This window comes from Daucus carota, chromosome 2 (genome assembly GCF_001625215.2).
Source record: "Daucus carota subsp. sativus chromosome 2, DH1 v3.0, whole genome shotgun sequence".
NCBI lineage: Eukaryota > Viridiplantae > Streptophyta > Magnoliopsida > Apiales > Apiaceae > Daucus > Daucus carota.
The window spans coordinates 51,081,960-51,103,761 of record NC_030382.2 but is presented as its reverse complement, the minus strand read 5'-3'; the positions used below and the strand labels follow the sequence as shown (position 1 = coordinate 51,103,761).

The 21,802-nt window shown below is 33.7% G+C and overlaps 1 protein-coding gene and 2 long non-coding RNA genes across 4 annotated transcripts; 2 read left to right on the top strand and 1 right to left on the bottom strand.

Annotated features, from left to right (window-relative positions):
• The first annotated feature begins 277 nt into the window (after positions 1-277).
• On the top strand, positions 278-10,529 carry LOC108210027 (inositol oxygenase 1). Of its 2 annotated transcripts, none has more exons than XM_017381266.2 (12): positions 278-425; positions 7,768-7,844; positions 8,153-8,255; positions 8,691-8,772; positions 8,867-9,071; positions 9,153-9,212; positions 9,318-9,370; positions 9,490-9,612; positions 9,702-9,771; positions 9,871-9,949; positions 10,031-10,112; positions 10,217-10,529. In XM_017381266.2, the coding sequence occupies exons 2-12, from the start codon at positions 7,814-7,816 to the stop codon at positions 10,241-10,243; spliced, it is 915 nt and encodes a 304-aa protein (XP_017236755.1). In that variant the 5' UTR covers positions 278-425; positions 7,768-7,813; the 3' UTR covers positions 10,244-10,529. The 2 variants fall into 2 exon arrangements, with proteins under 2 accessions (XP_017236755.1, XP_063944106.1); XM_064088036.1 differs by lacking the exon at positions 278-425 and adding an exon at positions 6,848-7,368 and having other exon boundaries at positions 7,510-7,844.
• Positions 10,530-11,994: 1,465 nt separating this feature from the next.
• LOC108208482 (uncharacterized) lies at positions 11,995-12,527 on the top strand. Its single transcript, XR_001804311.2, has 2 exons — positions 11,995-12,154; positions 12,243-12,527. It is a non-coding gene; the product is annotated as an uncharacterized LOC108208482 (long non-coding RNA).
• A 492-nt stretch (positions 12,528-13,019) lies between these two features.
• Positions 13,020-13,728, bottom strand: LOC135150212 (uncharacterized). The gene is made up of 2 exons (XR_010288493.1): positions 13,495-13,728; positions 13,020-13,406 (listed from the first exon to the last, which is right to left on the bottom strand). It is a non-coding gene; the product is annotated as an uncharacterized LOC135150212 (long non-coding RNA).
• Between the last annotated feature and the right edge of the window lie 8,074 nt (positions 13,729-21,802).

Sequence of the window (21,802 nt, the reverse complement as noted above, 5' to 3'; positions counted from 1 at the left end):
ATTTACTATATCACAAGTTTTTTGGTTGTTCATAATTAAATATAATTAAAGTAATATAATATTTTAATTTAATAAATTATTTAATATACTTTAATTAAGAAAAATTTATAAAGATTAATCGGATTTCAAAAATGATCATAAAAGTTTATTATGTCCCAGGATTGATTTAAAAGTAAGAAAAAGAAACACATGATCAATTTTGAAAATTGAACCATAAATAAATAAAATAATAAAGATGTCCTTAAAAATAATATTGAAACAAAGAACACGTAGGTGGCGGATTATAGTTGAGAATTTCAGGCAAGGACATGAAAACAGTGAAATCTCAGGGAAGGACTCGCCGGCAGCTATAAATACGTATCACATTTACATATGCCTCCATCGTTATCTGTTCTTTGCTTAGTCTTATCATCTAGTTTCTCATTTTTTTTTTTTTTGAAAAGCAAGCAGAAACATATATATATATAATAGGGGAACAAAATGGCACATCTACGCAAGATATGCAGACTGATTACAGCATTCAAACCTAGAAACAAACAGCTGATCAACTAGCGACAGAACTAACCAAAATACTTCTTAACTAAGTACTTTTAACCATAATACCCATGCAATATATATCCTAACATCTGATTCTTTAACTTCTTCCAGGATTCTCAAACAAACAACTCAATCCAGAATCTCGATAACTTCATGCTCCCCTCCATTGGCCAAAGCTACGGCACCAGCAGCAACCCCACCAACCACATCATCTTCTTGATCCATTTCCCCATCAACCACCTCTGGAGCTAGGTCTGCTTCATTAACAGCCATGAATTGCTGATCCACTGGGCCAAGCCCCATATCAAGACTCCACAATTCAAACACTCGCCCAAACGGCTGAGCTATCACCACCATGACTTTGTAGTTGTGTGCACCATGGTTTGCCAAATAAGCAGCAAGTTCATTGGCATTATGGTCACACAAAGTAACCTCCAACTCAATGTTAATGTCATCTTTTCTTTGATTGAGCTGCTGGACCACGAATGCATGATCCGGATGCACACCTTCCAGACCTGAGTTACGCCACTCCCAGAAAGACTCGAAATGATCAGATTCCAAAATGTAATGCTCCCAATCATCCACGTAAGCTCGCTTGCAACCTTCAAGCATGGCATGATACTCATTGACTCGCCGATTACGGATGCCAAGCGAACCAGACATCATCCTAAGAATTTTTCCCCTACTGTTGCGAATAACAACCCCAATTCCTGTTACATTACCATTTGGAAGAGCTTCTGCGAAGAAGCACCCATGCACGTTGATCTTCACCATTCCTCTTCTTGGCATTCTCCATCTCGAACCTGCATCTACCGGCTCAACTTCTGCCATAGCTATTTCAGTGTAGTTTTTGCTTTGTGATGATAAAACCAGAACTGAATATGAGTTTATATAGCCAAAAGATTGGATGAGTTAATATAACCAGAGGATGATTAACCAATAGCCATGCAAGATGATGTTGATTTCCAAGAAAAGTTATGTTGGGGAATCTATCCAAGCTCTGGGCTTGAGGTAACCAAGGCAAGCATAATCATGAAGTTTTTGCCCAATGGCTGGCCAGATTTTGTTTCAGGGCGCCAGATTTTGCTAATCTATCTGCCCTACCATTTAAATGGCTCTCCAAATACCGAATTCTGATATTATCCCTTCGAATAAAATGTGGAAAATTAAAACACTTTCCTTCCTCATTTTGCAGCTGAAAATCCCAGATATTTTGTATTAACTCCATGCAGTCTGAATAAACCAGAAGTGATGTGTGCTTCCATGAAGATTTTGCAAACGAATTGATTAAATAAATAAAAGCCTCTCTCTCCGCTTCTAAAGAACTTTTAGCCTGCAGAGGACCTGCAAAGGAGAAAAGTGCATCTTCTTTTCGATTCATAATATACCCTCCCATGCCAGACAAGCAGCCTCCATTGCGCTTCTTCCAAGACCCATCTGTATAAGCAAATAACTCGGCATTATCCTGCATGCTTTCTGAAAATAAGATCCTTTCAGAATTTGTAATCACCCCCATAGGATTAGTTCCCCACCAAATCTTAGCTTTCTCATGAACTAATTTATACGTTTGGCACCAAACAAAAGCTGTGTCTTTAACATACAATAAAAGGGACTTTTCTAGAGAATTGATGCGCTTGAAAACAATTTGGTTCCTCATTAACCATATTGACCACAATGAGGCACTGATGACTGTTTTCCAGACTTCTCTGAAAATTTTTTGAGGGAGCATTTTAGCTATACTCCAGCACACATCCGACGTGAATACTGTACTAGTAGGTGAAGCAAATTGCCACCATGTAAAAATATTTGACCAAAGCTGTTTGGAAATTGCACACTCAAACATAAGATGCTGATATGATTCTTCGCATTTTTGACACAAAGGACAAAAAACACCTTCTTGCAGATTCATACCTCTGTTACTGAGCAAAATTCTTGTAGGGAGTATTCCTAATTGCAATTTCCACAAGAAAATCTTGATTTTGTGGGGCACTTTTATTTTCCAAATAAATTTCCAAGAAGTTACCTCCTGACTTTGTAGCAAGCTGGTAGCTTTGTTAACTGAATAACTTTGCCCTGTGCATGACCATACTAGAGTATCATCCCCTAATTCCAGATGTACTGACTTGACAATATCTTCTAATTCTGATACCTTCTCTTCTTCCCAACCTCTCAAATTTCTGGACCATAAGTTTACTCCTGCATGTCCTTGTTTATACCAATGATCCAAAAAGGACGATATGGAAGAATGCTTCATTGTAGTTAAACTGTACAGCCTCCTGAAAATGTCTTTGATGGGCTTATCACCATACCATGTGTCTTCCCAGAACTGTGTCTTTGCCCCATTTCTTACCTGCCACTTGAAATTTGAGGGCTTTAGTAAATTATTTAAATGCTCCCTGTTTAACAACCCCCCAAAATCTTTCAAACTATCTGAGAGAGCAGAGCAGCTGAGAATTGAGTGCAGATTATCTGAGATAGAAAGATTATATTTGCCTCTTGTCCACTTGTTCCAACTCCTATTCCTTTCATTAGCCCATCTGAAGAACCACTTACCCAACAAAGCCAAGTTCCTAATCTTTAAAGGCACTAATCCAAGACCACCTGCATTCTTGGGCTTGCATACTTGATCCCAGGAAGCAAGATGTATCTTCCTTTGCTCATTTGACTGTGAGTAATGACCCCATAGAAAATTTCTTCTAATTTGTTCTAACAGATTAATCACAGCAACAGGCAAAATGTGTAGATTCATCCAATATATCGGTATACTATCCAAAACTGATTTCACCAAGGTTAACCTACCTGCTTGATTTAATGATTCAGCCTTCCACCTTGCTAGCTTACTCCTCACTTTTTTAACTAGTGGCTCCCAAAAAACCTTCCTTCTTGCAGAGGTACCTACTGGTACACCTAAGTACTTCATGGGCCAAGAACCTACCTTGCACTTAAATATTGCAGCAGCCTCATGTGCAACTGGAGAAAGAAATTTAGAGGAATAAAGCTCACTCTTTTCATAATTTATTTTTAAACCCGATAAGAGTTGGAAGCATTGGAGCACCCTCTTCGCTCCTTTTATTGAATCTAATGTTCCGTCTAGAAAAACAATGGTATCATCTGCAAACTGCAAATGCGTGATGTTCTCCCGACAGCAACCAAGCGAGATGCCCTTAAAAATACCTTTAGACGCCGCTATTTTAAACAATGAACTTAACACAGCACCTATAAGATTGAACAATAAAGGTGAAACAGGGTCACCTTGCCTGAGCCCGCGTGCTGGAGAGAATTCTTTAGAAGGACTGCCGTTAACTAAGATAGAGGTCCTAATCGATTCCAGAATTGCTTTTATCCAAGAGCACCACTTTGCATCAAAATTCATAGAAATTTGAGTATTTTCCAGGAATTTCCAGTTCACTGTGTCGAACGCTTTCTCAAAGTCCAGCTTTAAGATGAGTCCTCGGGCTCCTTTACGTAATATGGAATGAGCAACCTCTTTAACTACCAAAATACTGTCAACCGCTTGCCTGCCCTTTATGAATCCTGATTGATGATCATCTATCAATTTGTCCATCTGTGATGCTAATCTTGCAGCTAAAATTTTTAGCAAAACTTTAATGGAAGAGTTGATGAGACTTATAGGCCTAAAATCTTTGACGGCCGAAGGGTTAGGACCCTTCGGAATCAAGGTAATGAATGAAGAATTAACCCCTGCTGGCATGTAGAAAGTTCTGCAGAAATTGTCTATGAAAGCAAACATTTTGTCTTTGATGATTGGCCATAAGAACTTCATGCTCTTAACATTCATACCGTCAGGTCCAGGAGCTTTGAGATCTGCTAGATTATTTAGAGCATATTCAACTTCTTGGATAGAGACTCTTGCAACTAACTGTTTTTTGGCCGTTTCGGATAGAGTTGGAAGTTCCACCGAGCCCAAACCGAATACTTCCACATGGTTGCGTTTGAAGAATGAAGAATAATAGGATAGAAACGCCTCCCTGATCTGTTCTGAGTTTCTAAGCCATACTCCCTCAAATAGAAGTTTGTTGATGTTGTTTCTTGCTGTCCTCTTTTGAATTACACGATGAAAGAACCTAGTATTCCCATCTCCAAGTGCAATCCAATTCACTCTAGCCTTTTGCCTTAGCATGGAGTCCCGAACTCTGTATAGCTCATGAAGATGCTTATTGACTTGATGATATTTATTAATGTCCTTATCTGACTCCTCTAATTTGTTCACAAACTGCTCTAGTGCTGCAATCTTGGAATCCATTTGACTTTTGGCTCCTGAGGTCCTTTCTTTGATGAGATTCTTTACTGATTTGAGAACTTGATGTATACTTACGCCCTGCCAACCTTGTGTATGCTTGAACATTTGCTTTAGCTCTTCTAAGAGATTCTCATTAAGGTGACAATCAAAGATCTTAAAAGGCCTTGGGGTCTTCACCACGATGGTACTATTGAGAATCAGTGGCTTATGATCTGAATGCTTCTTGTTTAGTGCTGTTAAACGCCAATTACCCTTTTGAAACCAGCAGGTGTTCACAAAAACTCTGTCTAATCTACTTCTCTTTCCTTCTCCCCCAAACCACGTGAACTTGGCATTCATTAAATCCAATTCAATCAAATTGCAATCTTTGACTCGATCATTAAACAATTCTGTGTCCCTACTTTGATAAGCACAATTCATTCTTTCCTCAATGGATCTGACGCAATTAAAATCTCCAGCAAAACAAACTGGTTCATCCTGTATGCAGCTTATTATTCCCTCTAGAGCATCCCATAACTTCTTCTTTTGATCTAGTATTAAGGGACTGTAGACGTTAACAATATGAAGTCTGTCTCCACTACTCTCATCCAACAAAGATACCCAAATCCAGCTTGTGTCCTGTGCCAATGCCACACACTTGAATGTAACCAGCTTCCAGAATGTAACTAGACCACCCGATAACCCGTTAGACGACTGATACACCATCCCAAACTGCCCTAGGTCTAGAACTCTATCTCTCTCAAAGGCAGACCAATGTTCTTTTTTTGTTTCCTGTAAACATACCACCTCTGCTTTGTGCTTGTTGACTAAATCCCTAAGATTTCTCTTGGCTACACTATTATTCAAACCTCTAATGTTCCATGACAACAACTTAACGTGCTCCATATTAATATTCCCAAAACAATCAATACACTAGATAACTCAAACTACTAAGTGAACTAAGACAAACAACTTTATAACTCACCCACTTCCAACTTCCTAGCTATTTCCTGAATTACCATCTCTCGATCCCCTATTATGGCAAGACCCATATTCTCTGCCGTGGATATGATTTCCAAAGCTTCTTTTACCGAACTACCGATGGCTTGTTTGGGAATAACTTGGAGGCAGCTATCTAAAGTATTCCTTCTTTTTGACCTCTGAATATTTCTGCCACACGCCTTGTTGTATCTTTTGATTTTGAACTTTACCCCTATGTCAAAAGGGTTTCTTGGTTGTGCTTTCAGTTTCTTGGGCCTTCCCCTTCTACTCTTTACCCTTAACTTCCTTACTACTCCTGAGCACAATGTAGATTGAGAACTATGATTCAAGTTGGCTGCACAATGTTCAGACTTGAGTATCTCTTCAGGTTGGAAGGAGCCAACCGACAACACTTCAGAACTGGAAGCCTTATGCCTGAAATTATTAAACACCTCAACCTCAGGGGATGATTTACGATCCACCTCGAACTCACTATTGTTTTCTGTTTGGTAAACTGCCACTATATCTTTGCACTTTTTCTTTTTGCTTTTACTCGAATTAGCTGTGGCAGTCTTCCTGCTACGATCCTTATCATTAACCACCCCTTCTCCTATTGAGCTCTCATCAATATGCTCCTTATGAGGTTGGGCCTCTGTGAACTCCATTGGTAATACCTTCCCAACCAAATAGCTTTCTTCTGAAACTTCAATGAAGCTGATTTTCCTTTGATTTCCTTTATACATAATGACCATTTCTTCAGCTATCTTGTCCGCACTATTTGTGTCAATACAAATTAGTGGATTGAAAAATTTATCCAAGCTATCACTTTGGTATGACCAACTAGCCCATTTCCCCAATCTATCAGTGAAAGCTTTCAAATTTTCCTCCCTCCATGCAGGCATAGGTAATCCCCTACACTCCAGCCATGTAACCCTAGAGACCACATGATCAAATTCATCATAATTCCTGATAGCACTGAACCATACTGACAGATCTGTTTTATCCAATTCTTCCCAACTGTCTTTATGATTTTTACTAATTAGGAACTTCTTTTTAGCGAGGGAGATCACTCTGTACTTCGAAAGGCCCATGGCACAAAATTTCTCCTGCATATCCCTAACATCTTCATCAAACCAAGAGTATCCAATTTTGCTTTCCATTAAAGCCTTCTCCACTTCTTCATCTATTTCTACTTCTATAAATTCAAACATTTTCTTCTGGAAGTTGTCATCATTCCCATTCTTCTGAAAGCTGTCATCTTTCTCATTCTCATTAAGAACTCTCTCTTCCACTTTGCTTGCCAAAGGCTTCTCTTTACGCTGTGCCTTTTCAAACTGATTTATTGACATGTTGATTCTTCCCCCTAGACCTTTATTCATTTTGGCATTATTGATAATTGCTCCAGCCTCTAACTCGCTAACGGTGCGAACAAAGCCAATTCTTTTACCATTTCTATCTCTTTTTCTCGGCAGAATTATATCCAAAATATTACCACATCCACGAAAGAATTGCCATATTTCTCGACCCGTTGCCTCATCAGGAATATTTCTCAAGAAGATCGTGTAAAAGTCTCCACGATTTACTCCCTTTCTTGGACTAACTTTCTTTCTGTAAGTTACTTTCTGCCATTCACCCTCTTCCCTTTCTAACTTTCCATGAACATCACCGACTCCCTTTGGGGTTTTTAAGGCTTCTTGGTACGATTTACCTTCAGTGTACTTACCTTGAGTTGGTAATCTGAGGTTCTCCAGGCTTCGTGAATGGATCTGTTCCAGGGCTTCTTTGATCGCAATCTCATTCCCCACGTTAAGATCTGCCAAAGTTGACCTATCAACCAGATGATTATGAGCCCATATGAAGTTCTTAACAAGCTTGTCATCTTCCTGCTGCCTGCGATCTCTGAACGCCTGAAAATTCCGATCGGACGGTTGAAATTTTGAATTTCGAAATCGGCCGCCTAAATCGCCCTGACTCTGGAGAGAATACATAATTTTAAATAAAATCTCATTAATAAAATAAAATCTCTCTTCTCCGTTGTTGAGCTCGCCAACTACAATGACAATCATCATTGATCAACCTCAATTCGGTAAGTTATCCTGTTTTCTCGATTACATTACAATTTACAAAAATATCATTTCATTGTTATTTGATCGAACCGGAAATACTTAAGGTGTGCATGTTGTTACACTTATAATTTAGATCTTGGGTATTGTTTAAGAGTATGATTTTGTTCCTTAGCCAGATCAGATTATAAGACATTTGTTACTAATTGCATGTTTATATTCGGATTTATATCTCGTCAACAGTATGTATGTTGGCCTCAGTTATATTTTTTTAATAATTTTTTTCATTTTTTTTGCTAATTAGTTGCTAGTTATTTGGTTGTTGAAGCAGGAGGTCGAGCGGAGGAGGGGCATATTAGCACTGCTGAAAAGGAAATTGGATTGGATGGGGGATTTTTCGTTCCGCAGACCAATTCTTTTGGCAACAAATTTAGGTTTGGTTTTTTGAAATAATATATATTGATTAGTAGTCATTTATATGCATTTGTTGCAGAATTGTAAATCATTGACTACCTTTAGTTTCAACAGTATCTTTTAGGACTAGAAATCTTCAAATATTAGTTACAAAACTTGCTGGTATTATATGAAATCTGTAGCACAAATTTGAGTAGTAGTCTAGTACTCCTTTAAAAAAAAGATTTGTGGCCATTACAAGTATAAAAAATCGATCAAACTTATATGTTGGACTATTGGGTTCGGTATGTATGTCTTGTCGGCTTGGATGTTATATCATCCCTCTCCAATTCCTGTTGTTTCTCGCCAATAGACAGGGTATCTGGTCTAATAAGTTCTTGAATTATAGTTTTGAGCTTCTATTTCCTATTAGATAATCCTTCAGTATGTATAATAATATAAAATTTTATCCACAGGGATTATAATGCTGAAAGCCACAGGCAAAAGGGTGTTGAGGAATTCTACAGGACCAATCACATCAACCAAACTTATGATTATGTAAGCAACATGACTGTGAACCTTATTGTTGATAATTTGATATATAATTTGATATTTCAGAAAATAATATAGATCAATCCTAAATCGTCTGTAGGTGAAAAGGATGAGAGCGGAGTATGAGAAGTTGGACAAGGTGGAAATGAGCATATGGGAATGCTGTGAACTTCTCAACAATGTTGTCGACGATAGCGATCCTGACCTTGAAGAACCTCAGATTGAACATTTGTTGCAGACAGCTGAAGCTATCCGAAAAGATCACCCCAATGAAGATTGGTTGCACCTTACGGCCCTTGTTCATGGTATATAAATGTTTATTCCTATGATCATGATTATAGTCGTACCAGTACACGAGACCTTATGTATTTTTGGTTTTGTTTTAGATCTTGGAAAGGTTCTTCTGCATCCAAGTTTTGGGGAGCTTCCTCAGTGGGCTGTTGTAGGCAAGTGTTAACCACTTTACAAAATTTCGCTTATAATACACTTATCTTCATGCCCCTGTTCATTTGTGCTTACTATCTCTTGACCAAGATCTATACATATTCCAGGTGACACATATCCAGTTGGGTGTGCATTCGATGAATCAATTGTTCATCACAAGGTCAAATTTTTACTATGCTTTTCAATTTGCTAATTTAATGGTAGTTCTATTTATCTACGAATAAGGCAATACAAGTTCTGTGAAAATTATGTGCAAAACATGGCAAACCTTGTTAACAGTACTTCAAGGAGAATCCAGACAACAACAACCCTGCTTATAATACCAAGTATGGGGTTTATTCTGAAGGTTGCGGACTTAACAATGTGATGATGTCATGGGGGCATGATGACTACATGTATATGGTAATTCTAAGCCTCTTCCGCGGAAGTATTTTTTGTATAGCACAACCATGTCTTTCATGAAAAATTAGTTTTTTTTTATACGTTTATAGGTGGCAAAAGAGAATGGGACTACTTTGCCATCAGCTGGTCTCTTTATTATCAGATATCACTCTTTTTATGGTAAAATGATGATTATTTTGCCTATATCAGTGTGATTGTCGAATCTTTTTCATTCCATGGAGGAATAATTAAATTTCTTATTTCAATACGATATTGCAGCTTTACACAGAGCAGGAGCTTATAAACACTTGATGAACCAGGAAGACTGTGAGAATTTGAAGTGGCTTCAAGTGTTCAAGTAAGAACATAAATACACAAGCCTTTACCGACTTCTTAATAAATCTGGTTAATGTCTTAATCTTGTTTATTTATTTCACAGCAAGTACGATCTGTACAGCAAAAGCAAAGAAAGAGTTAACGTCGAGAAAGTTAAACCCTACTATCTTTCACTCATTGAGAAGGTAAAATTTTAGCTAGAGAATTACAGTGTAGCATATCAGCATATGTAAGATCTGCGTTTGTTTATTTTACCAAGTTCTGATAATATATGCTTGTTTTTTGTCAGTACTTCCCTGCAAAGCTAAAGTGGTGAAAGACAAGTATTAAATGGTTGGATCATGAAAGATTACTTTTCAGTTGGGGAAATCTTGAATAAAATGAGATGCAATTTCTCAGTTCTTCGTTTAGTTAACAGGATCAGCGCAATAATGGAAGGAGTACTTGTGGTTCCTTTGTAATTTCTATATTTCATGTTTTTTTTAGTAATGTTGGCATCAGAACAAATGTGGGTGTGAGTTTAATACCTGTTGTTTATGTTTTTTAGTACTTGTCTTTTTTTTTTTCCTGTTAGAATGATTTTATTGTTTTCCTTTTTTTCATATGTTTCTTGCCAAATTATAAGCACAGGAAAAAAATATCAGAGAACTTACGCAGAATGACAGAATATATGAATTTCCTATTCGTATATGCTTGAATAGTTAGCTTCAACACATACTACTATTGAGCAAGCATAAAACAAGATGAGCTTGAGGGCCCTGCTCCCGAAAGCAAGTGAATGCAAGTGAAAGCAACATCCCACTTTTGGAGTGAAACCTTTGGAGTGAAAATATGCTATATTTGCATCTACTTTCACCCTTTTAAAAAATTCGGGAGCACAAACAGAAGTGAAAATTACATAACTTTACTTCATTCTGACTTTCTTTCCTTCCTGATTATAATTCGGGAGCAGGGCGTAAAAGAGAGTCTTTTCCTTGCAATATCATTGTATGCAGAATTTTCCATCAAAATTGTAGTATTCTTCTTGTGTAGAGGACTAAGGACTGAGAACGACGACTTAGGTTTCTCAAAGGTTGAATGAGTACTTGCACTCTACCAGGAACAATTCAATACTGTACGAATCCACTTAATTATTCCTAGCTCTTTATCAAACCAACACCGCTGATGCAATTGCAATTCGAGAATTTAAGGTTTAAAATACTCGATAGTTGCAATGCAATTTCTTTTCATAATATTTGACTCAACCGTGGATGCCACGAAGTTGCATCACATTTGCTACTCAATTCCAACAAACAAGGAAACAGGGGATAAAGTGATGAATTTGTTATGTAAACATGCGTTCAAATATTTTAGTCATCATAAATATTCTGTCTTTTCATAATTAATCTTTTCGAGTGGTTTGCGACCAACCTATCACTCTCTGTATATTTGTTTATTTATCTTTGAAGAGAATTAATCTCCATTAGAATTTGAATTACCGTGGCTCTCGTAACATTAAATTAAGTACATGATGTATAAATCGAACGGAGGATTAGTCTGGTCAGAAACTTATCACTCTGTCACGCCATTGATTTTAATTAATTAATTATAGCTTATCTTGATGTATATAACGCCAACAAATCTACATCAAAACATAAACTAATTAATACGACTTTTCATTTTGCTAGATAATATATATAAAATGACTTACCCATCAGGGACGGATATAGCAAATTAGGAAAGAACTTTCAAAAGTTACGGAGACATTCTTTCTAAAATTTTTTTATGTTTTTCATAATTATAATTTTTTTAAAATTATACAAATACACATAAAATATGAAAATCTACAAATGTATTTCAAAAATTTATTCAATACCCCATAAATAATAGTAATTCTAAAACCATTGATAACTCGGGTCAAATAAGAATTCATTTAATTTTATTTGATTATTCTGTTCTCCAATTTTCCCAAACTCCCCAAAACTACCACGTCAATTTCCTAATTCACACAAATTTTTCAAAAAAAAACGCGCTACAAATCAGCTCACCTAGAATCCCTATAAATACACGTTTGTCTTGTCATTAAGCAATCACATTTGAGCGAGACAACTAAATACATTGTTGCTCTAAGCAATGACAAGTTCTAACAGCAATTCCAGCTCCGTTCTTCTCACCTTATTTGTCTTGGCAATTCTTCTGTCACCAGCCCTGGTGGTTCCATCCCAAGCTGCGCGATTTCGTGTTCCAGGTTACTTCACTTCTCCCTTTACACAACACAAAATACTTTGTTAAAAATCTGGCCTATAACTCGGTCTTTCGTTGTTGTTTAAATGCAGAAACAGGTGAGAACAGGCTTGTGTGCATCAATTGTATATGTTGCGAACCAGCCCCGTCCCGAAAATGTGCTTGTTGCGTTTGTCCTTGACGGTTCTTGGACTTGGAACTAGCTAGCTTGATACTAAAACAATTTTATAGTGATAATCGGATCAGTTAAATTTTTTGTCATCTGTTTGCTTATGTTCTTAAAATGAAATAAAGGGATTGTATTATTATAGGGTGTACCATTTTTTGGTCTGTGTGACTGGGAATTGTAATAAAGAATTAAAGTTTTACTTGGATAACTTAACTCCTTTTTGTGTTTGATACTTTGATTAAGCTGTGTTTTTCTTTTGTGCTCCGACATATAAGAAGAGACATGGATTTTTACCAGAAACAGAATTTTTTTTATGAGGCGGTGAATAACATAAACACAAGTTGAGATGGTAAGCTATCAACACATGATCGGAAGATCTAGCGGCAAATTTAAATTCAAAATTAAATATATCGCCATTATCATTTGAGTTTGCTCGTGTGGTTATCCATTTTTGACATGTCCATATTAAATTGTGAGTTCATTGATGGAGAGTCGAACTTGAGACCTCCGTTGGAGAGTCGAACTTGAGACCTCCGTGAAATCAGAGTCCTAATATCATAATGTTGACAATGAGTTCATCTAAAATTTTAAGATGTTAGAAAAATATCTACATGAATCTTATGTTATATTTCAACATTACTTTATTAATATATTGTAACATTTTAACGATATCGAAGAAATGAATGGTTGAAAAATTCAGAAGATAAAGAATAATTATATTAGAAGAAAAAGAAGTTAACATAAGCACGTGCAGAGATGGGAAGCTCACCATCAAACAACCAAATGAATAATTTTCCAAACTTCAAACTGATAACAGTAGTGAGAAAACAGCAACACCCACAACAGAGGAATTTACATCCATATTATTAATACATGAACCATAAGATAGTTTTAGACATGTAAGATCATTCATTGACCAGCTTCAGAACATCACTATTTGATCATATATTTATCGATGAATCTCATGGAGAAGCAGTTCGAGATTGATCAACTATAGGAGAGGCGCAACACTTGGCACAGCACTTTCCTGGTGGTGGTCGAGTACAGCATACACAAGCAACACATAGTGCTCCTCCTCCAAGCAGCTCTACACACATCAAACATATATCATTCAATAGAAATACGTACCCCAAATATATATCAGATAATATTAAATGTACACATGAATGGCTAACCTCGATGAGGGAGTCGAGCTGCCTCAGCTGGCAATGCTGGAGAGAGGACCATGGCGAGGAGGAAAAGTGGCAACAACGTTGATCTAAGACCCGAATCTATAGCCATTCTCTATATTTCGAAATGACTTCAGCTAGCTGATTGTATATTTGCTCTGGTCTTATGAATAGTTCCACCAGTGCATAGTTTATGTAGTGTCTTTTAAGTTAGTTTTTCCATTCGAATACTTTAGAGCAAGTCCAAGAGATACCTTATATCATGTCTAAGTTATAATTTAGGGCAATTGACCAAAAAACTTGATCCACAATGTTCAAGTGATGCCTTAGAGCAGGGACGAAGCCAGCAAACATCTATAAGGGGGGCCAAAAAATTTTCTTCAACACAATGAAATTTTTGGTCAACACAGTAAAATATTCAATATAAAATAAATACAAAAATACTAGTAAAAAAATTATAGTAGAACCTTGCCTTCTTTTAAACCAGGAAATCAAATATATAATTGTGTCAATTAAAATATTTAGCTATTTGTCTTTAGATATATAAGAGTATAAAATATCAGGAAACTCATCATAATAACTCTAAATTATACGATAATCTTTAATTAGCAAGTAACACACATTAAATGAAATTGTACTTCAAAAAAAATGATATTATATTTTAAACAAGAGTAAGTAAAAATTTTACAATATCTCAAAAACTAAATATTATACTTATTAACCTTAAAAAAAAATATTATACTTATTTACAAGATGACAAACTATAGGTTAAACAAGTAAAAATATTACCTGGATGATGAAATTTGAATTGACGATGAGTAGAAAAATATTAATATTAATTAAAAAATTGATAATGCACAAAGACTAACTTTATTCTACGAAAATGAATAAGTGGGGTATAAGTTTCTCAGGATAAGAAAATCCTCCACCAAAAATTCTTATTTTTGTAAAAGAATTATATTGACGTTTACCTTTATCACATAAATCTTTTTCTTAAATAGTATAATTATATATATATATATATATATATATTTGTTTATTTTTATTTATAAATTTGGTATAATACATAAATTAGAGAAATCTAAAAATTAAACACTTCATCTTATATTGTTAATTATCTCTTAAGAGTGAACAAATATTTTGGGGGGGGGGGGCAAATTTTTATATTTATATAAATATAAAGAGAAAATATAATTTTTTTCAAAATTATATAATACAAATTATAGTATTACGGAAACCGGGGGGGGCATGGCCCCTTCTGGCCCCTACGTAGCTTCGTCCCTGCCTTAGAGCAAGTCCAACAGTATCCTAGTTGGTGCCCCAAATATAATCTAAAAAATGATGTCCTACTGATTTAAGACATGTTTATTTAAGTTCAACTCCAACAATGTGCCTTATTTTTAATATATGTTTAATATTTTATTATTAGAGATGCTCTTTCATCATTAAAACACAATATAAAGTAGAGAGAGAAAAAGAGTAGATATAATAATTTATTATAAAATATAGGATAGGGCAAGAAGAGAGGTGCCCTATTAATAAGGCTTGAAGAGGTTGTCCTAGTGATATAAGGCATCACTAGGACATTGTTGGATCAACATTTTTCATCAAATGCCTTAAATTATGACTTAGGACATTGTTTAGGGCATCTCTTGGACTTGCTCTTATATCACTAGACAACCTTCCCAAGCCTTATTTTTGGGGCACATCTCACCTTGCCTTATTCAATATTTTATTATAAATTCTCATCACACTCTCTTTCTCTCTCTACTTTTATATTATGCTTAAATGATGAAAGCGAGTCTTTAATAATAAAATATTAAACATAGTGTGAGAATAAGGCACATTGTTGGAGTTCAAGTTGGTAAAGTATGTCCTAAATTACTATGACATAATATTTTATATTATATTTGGAGCATCAACTAGGACACTCTTGGATTTGCTCTTAGTCATCATTTATTGTCTAAGTGGTTTGCGGCCAACCTGCCCTTTTCTCTCTATATTTTTTGATTAAGAGAATTCTTCTTACAAATTTGAATAATCCAGGTCCACATAACATTAAACTAACAAATTTATTACTAAGTCATGCCACTGGGTTTTTTTAATTAACTTTAACTTACCTTGATGCATATAATGGCAACATGAATCAAGTAAAGTGACTTTCCATTTTGTTGAATAAAAAATATAACAAACGTATAGACTTGGATGTAGCTGGGTCAAAAAAGAATAAATTTAATTTGATATCTTCTCATGTTCTTTAATTCTTTCCCCAGATTACTAGCATGTTAATTTCTAAAATTCAAACAAAATTTTCAAATAAAACGCGGTATAGAATCAGCTCACATCCGACCCCTATATATTTACACTTGTCCTTTGACATTAAGCATATATTTGAGCGACACAAATATATTGTCAGTTCTAAGCAATGACAAATTCTACCAGCTATTCAAGCTCCGTTCTTCTCACCTTGTTTGTCTTGGCAATTCTGCTGTCACCAGCCCTGGTGGTACCATCTCAAGCTGCTCGATTCCGTGTTCCAGGTTACTTAACTTTCTTCTTCTTCAACACACAATATTTTATAATATTTGAACCCGTTATATGTATTCGTTCGTGCTAATTCAAGCTAAAAGTAATGTGTAAATTAGAATTAAGTGTTGGGCAAGCACAAGTTAAGATGGAACAGACCCCCTCATATTGGATCGGGTCAAGTTTTTAGCAAAATCCTGATCATCGAAATTATCAAGATAAGGTCGGAAGCCGTGCATCATCTAAACTTAAAAATCCACCGATAATTAGAATATGTGATATATGCGACCACAATAATAATGTTCCTGAGGTTTATAATATTTCAAGTAGAAACGAATTCTGCTCCTTATACTTCTTGGAAACGACTTAAAGTTTAGTTTTTGTTTGTTGTTGAAATGCAGAAACCAATAAGAAGAGACTTGTGTGCACCAATTGTATATGTTGCGAACCTGCGCCATCCCGAAAGTGTGCTTGTTGCGTCTGTCCTTGACACTTGACAGGCAAACGGCTCATGCTTCTTCTTGGACTTCTAGCTAGCTTAATTGATACTGACTTGCACATGAGTAATCTTAAATAAAGGAATTTTGTATTAATTGCAAATATATCTTCATTCTCTGGTGTCAACTGTGTCAAGTGCAGTTGATGGTTTTGTGTGAGTGTGACTATTGGTTGTAATAAAAAAAAAAACAAGTGTTTATTTGTTAAACAAAAATTAATTATGTGACAAGTTAGTCGTAATCTTCTTATTTTGCTTAATTCGACGTACAATATAGCTTCTACCTAGCTGGAAATTTAATAATTAGAGTATATAGCTAGATTTTAGCTGAAATGGATATTTATCTACAACATTAGAAAACTGTGAATGACATTAACATAATTATGATCATAGAGTAGAGGCGCGGATCTATGTATGGGCTCCGGTGGGCTAAAGCCCGGGTGAGTTTTATGATACAAAAAATTTTACCAGCCTCGACGAAAGTTTACTTATCTTTAGCCGGTCTAAAATTTTAAAAAGCCCAACACTTTTCTCAGTTTTGGGTCTGGAACTTTATTAATTAGCCAGAGTTGCTGTTCACTTTTATGAATTGTAACCCTATTTCGGTTTTATTCATGGAGTAATGCTACGTGCACATAAACGGATACAGAAATTTTATACAGAATGATCTGACAGCGCCACCTCTGCATAACATTAATTACTCTTGTCTGCCACTATACCTATACACCTACTTTCTTTTTCATTGTGTTATATAGATATGTGATATAGATATTCAGATTGACTTGGTATCCCAGTTCACCTATAAAATATTAGTTTTAATATTTATTTTTTTCATTTTTTTATTATTCATATCTTTTTATATTTAATACTTGTATAGCTTTTTATATTATTTATTTTTCATTTATATTATTTACCTTTTACATTTAATTCTTATATAACTTTTATATCTAATTTTTTATATCAATTTCTAGGAGAAAACTTGAAACTATTTGATGTTTAGTTCACTGACAAAAAAATTATTCTTATTTTTTCAACTTCTTACACTTTTCACTTTTTTTATTACATGCAATATTAGTTATAACTTTTTATGCTAATTTTTTATATCAAATTCTCAAAAAAAATTACTCTTGTCGGCTACTATATTTGTATCTTTTATTTTCGCTTTGTTATCCAAAAACTGAAAATGATTTGACATTTTGTTCACTTAGAAAAAAATTATTTTTGTGATTTAACTTCTTACACTTTTCACTTTTTCTATTATTTGTATCTTTTTTAATTATCATCATTACTAGATAAGTGATGCTAACTAGTATTACAAGTAAAAATAAATAATATAAGAAAAAATATAAATAATAAAAATGTGAGAAGTATAAGAAGTTGAAAGTACAAAAATATTTTTTTCACAAGTGAACTAAACGTCGAATCAATTTCAATCTTTGGATAACAAAATGAAAATAAAAAACAGATATACAAATATAGTGATCGATACGGGTAAAAAATTATTTTTTTGAGAATTTGATATAAAAAATTAGACTTAAAAAGTTAAAACTAGTATCACATTTTAAAAAATAACAAAAAATAAGAAAGATAAAAATAATAAAAAAGTGAAAAGTGTAAGAAGTAGAAAAACTATTTTTTTTTTTTTGCCAAGAGAAAAACAAATTTTTTTCAGTGAACTAAACATCAAATAGTTTCAATTTTTAGATAATAGAATAAAAATAAGAAGTATAAAAATTTAATTTTTTGTAAGTGAAGTAAATATCAAATAGTTTCAAGTTTTCACTTGATAAGTTGATATAAAGAGTTAAACATAAAAATTATACAAGTACTAAATGTAAAAAGTAAAAAATACTAGTGAAAAATAAATAATATAAAAATTGTACAAGTATTAAATATATAAGGATATAAATAATAGAAAAAGTGAAAAGAGCAAGAAAAGTAAAAAGTAAAAATAATATTTTATAAGTGAACTCAAAAATCAAATCGATTTCAATATTTAGATGAGAAAATAAAAAAGAAAGTAGGTGTATTAGGTATAGTGGCAGACAAAAGTAATTAATGTTATGTAGAGGTGGCGCTGCCACATCATTCTGTATAAAATTTTTGTATCCGTTTATGTGCATGTAGCATTACTCTTTATTCATGTAATTTTGTATTTTAAATATAAATTTGTTTAGTTTAGGTCAAACAGTCGGTCATGGTGTTTATATAAGCTAAGCGGTTTAATCTTGCTTTTTGACCTTTTGACGTGTTTAAACTAATTATATAAATATAGCTTTATTTTTTTAATATATAGCTACTTTTATTATTTTATATAATAATTTAATCCCTTAATCTAACTATGTCAAAACAATTGTTACTAAAATATATTCAGGTTTACCATATGTTATTACCTTACGTTTATATTTTATTTTTGCAGTCATATTATTAATTTTTATAATCTTGATTTTGACATGAATTATTAGTTATAGTTTAAAATAAATAAAATAAAATGATTTAGTCTATGTAGCTGATCATACAAAATTAATTTTTATTGTATTAGTGACAAACAAATGTTATTCAGGCTACCTCCAATATTTGAGATTCTTAAATTTTATATTTTTTTTATATGTAAATGAGTATATATATATAAAGTCAAAAAAATTGATTTGACATGAATTTACCAGCTCGATAGTCCCTGCAGGAGGTTAAAAGAATAATATCCATATTTCCATGTCACTGTCAGTACCATATATCATTTTTTCCCCCTCTTCACCTCCACTGTATACCTTCAAGATTATAAGGTTGCGTTCACTTGGTGAGAATGGAATGGAAATGAATGGAATAAAAATTATAAACAAATTTTACGGAGAAAAAAAATTGGTATAAGTGAAATAGTTGATGAACATGGAGTCTAATTTTTTTATAATGAGGATATGAGGAAAAATAATGAAGAGCTGGAATGGAGCGTTCCTTTCAAAAAATGTGGGTTCGAATTTTAGTTTAAATAGCTTGGAATGGAGTGAAAAAAGAAATGAAAATTATAAACATTTCCTCAATCTTCACCTAACCACGAGTATATATTTCTTTCCATTCTCACCTCATTTCATTCCCTCCAAGTGAACACAGCCTAAGTGTTTCAGGCTTTCAGCCCGGGTGAGATGCGAAGGCTGGATCCGCCCCTTAGAGCTCTCAGAATATATGACGTTTGATTTTTTAGCACACACTTTTAAGTGCTTTGACCGGATAGTTAAAAACATTATTTTTGAATTTTTCTTTTTCTGAATAAAAATATGCAATCAAAATTTTAATTCACAAAAAAAATCAATCAAAAATAATTATTTTTACTATCCGGTCAACCCACCTAAAATTACGTGTCCAAGTCAAAAGTGTCGTATAAAAAAACAGAGGGATTATAAAATAATGAGTGCTAATGTGTCTTAATGATTTTGGTAATCTATTTTTAGTGTCAACTCCAATAGTAATCCATATATTTGTTCTCCTAAAATTATTTTAATAATAAATTTGAGAGAGAAAAGGAGAAAAGGAGAAAAGGAGAGAAGAGACAAAGAAAAAGAAAGAGAGATATATAATTATTTTATTTATAAATATTAAATAGGTAATGACTAGAGATTACTTATAAAATAGGTAATACCTAGGAGATTTGATGTTGTGTTAGTAATTTAAGTAACCACTGCGAGAGTGTTGGAGTACTTTTTTCTTTTAGTACATTGAGTTTAGGAACATGTTTAGGTAACCTTGCTCTTAGTCCACCATAACGCCTACACAAGCATTCTATTGTCATTCGATTTTTTCACATTATAAGTATTTATAATTTTTTTAGAATATAATTTTCAGAATTTTAGAAGTTTATAAAAATAGTTATATATTTCAGTTTTTTTTTTTGAGCAAAAGTTGTATATTTCAGTTAATTAATTTCATATAACGCCTGCGCCATAAGAGCATCTCCAACGGTGTTGGCTATAATCGTTGGCTAAATTGGACCTGTAAGACGTTATGTAAAATTTACTGAACCTGTAAGACATTTCGCTTCAATGGTATTGGCTATATTGGTTGGCTATAATTTAAAAATAGTATGTTATTAACATTTCAAATTGTTAAAATAGAATATATCAGTTCAATATGGTAATAAATGATGTGCAATCTTCCTACAGATTTCTTACAGACCTGTAGAGGTTCGACAAATTTAGCCATCCATAGGAGGTTGGCCAAATTTATAGACAACAGGTCACTATGGTTGGAGTGTGAAGTTTTGAAATGGTTGGCTAAATTTTTTATTTTTGGCATGACAAATCACCTTTTAGCTAAGGGGTCTTCATGGTTGGAGATGCTCTAAGCATTCTATTATCGTTCGGGTTTGCTCATATTGTTGTTTGTTGGGAATTGGGTCATGGGTTTATACAGTTGCTCCCTCCAGGAAAACATCTATTTTCCGTTGCTAGAATACGACGGGGGGAAAATATTTTCGACCGTATAATCAAAAAAATTTATTTCCGACCGTATAGCATCAGTGAAGACCGGTTGAAGTTAGGCGGCTTAAAAATACGATCGAAAAGAATTGAATTCGACCGTTAACGATCGATTTAGTTAACGATTGATATTAGCAGCCCGAATTTTTCACCCCAAAAATTCAGTTAATTCCCATTTTAATAGTGTTTTTTTTCGAATTTTTAGATATAATGTTTTTTTTCAGGAATTAAATATAATGTTTTATTATTGTTGCCATCACTAAAATTGCGTTAATTACAAAATATAACCAAATTTTCATCCATTTAATTGGAAATTCATAATTATTTGTTTAAATTTTTTTAAAATTATATGAATTAATTATATTTAATATTGAAAATAGTATAAAATTATATTAAACAAAGAAGAAAATAAATATTATGAATAAAGTTTATTTTAACAAATAAAATTATTAATATTTGAAGAGAGGTACTGATTAGCCAGCTTCTTTAATGTTTTCATTCGAGTTTGGGCTAATATCAAGATCTAGGAGCAGAGTAGCAGTAGCAGCCAAGTGATCTAGAATTTTTCTGATCCGACGCATGCCATGAAAGAACCGAAAGATGCATGAGTATATTACTGCCTCATTTTCATTTCAATAGTTTATCTTACAAATTTCATAATTAAAATATATATTAATTATATATGAATATAATCAAGTTTCCATCTATTTTATTAGAATTTCATGATTATTTATACAATTTTAAAATATAATAATAAACACAATATATGTGTTGCGGGATCTTAATTAATACCGTAAATAAGACTAAGGATTCCCGAACTATC

Bases quoted from the DNA above. Each gene is read 5' to 3' on its own strand.
- LOC108210027 (XM_017381266.2), top strand. From the start codon at position 7,814: ATGACAATCATCATTGATCAACCTCAATTCG. The intron at 8,773-8,866 runs GTAAGCAACATG...AATCGTCTGTAG, and splicing joins TCAACCAAACTTATGATTAT to GTGAAAAGGATGAGAGCGGA. The intron at 10,113-10,216 runs GTAAAATTTTAG...GTTTTTTGTCAG, and splicing joins ATCTTTCACTCATTGAGAAG to TACTTCCCTGCAAAGCTAAA.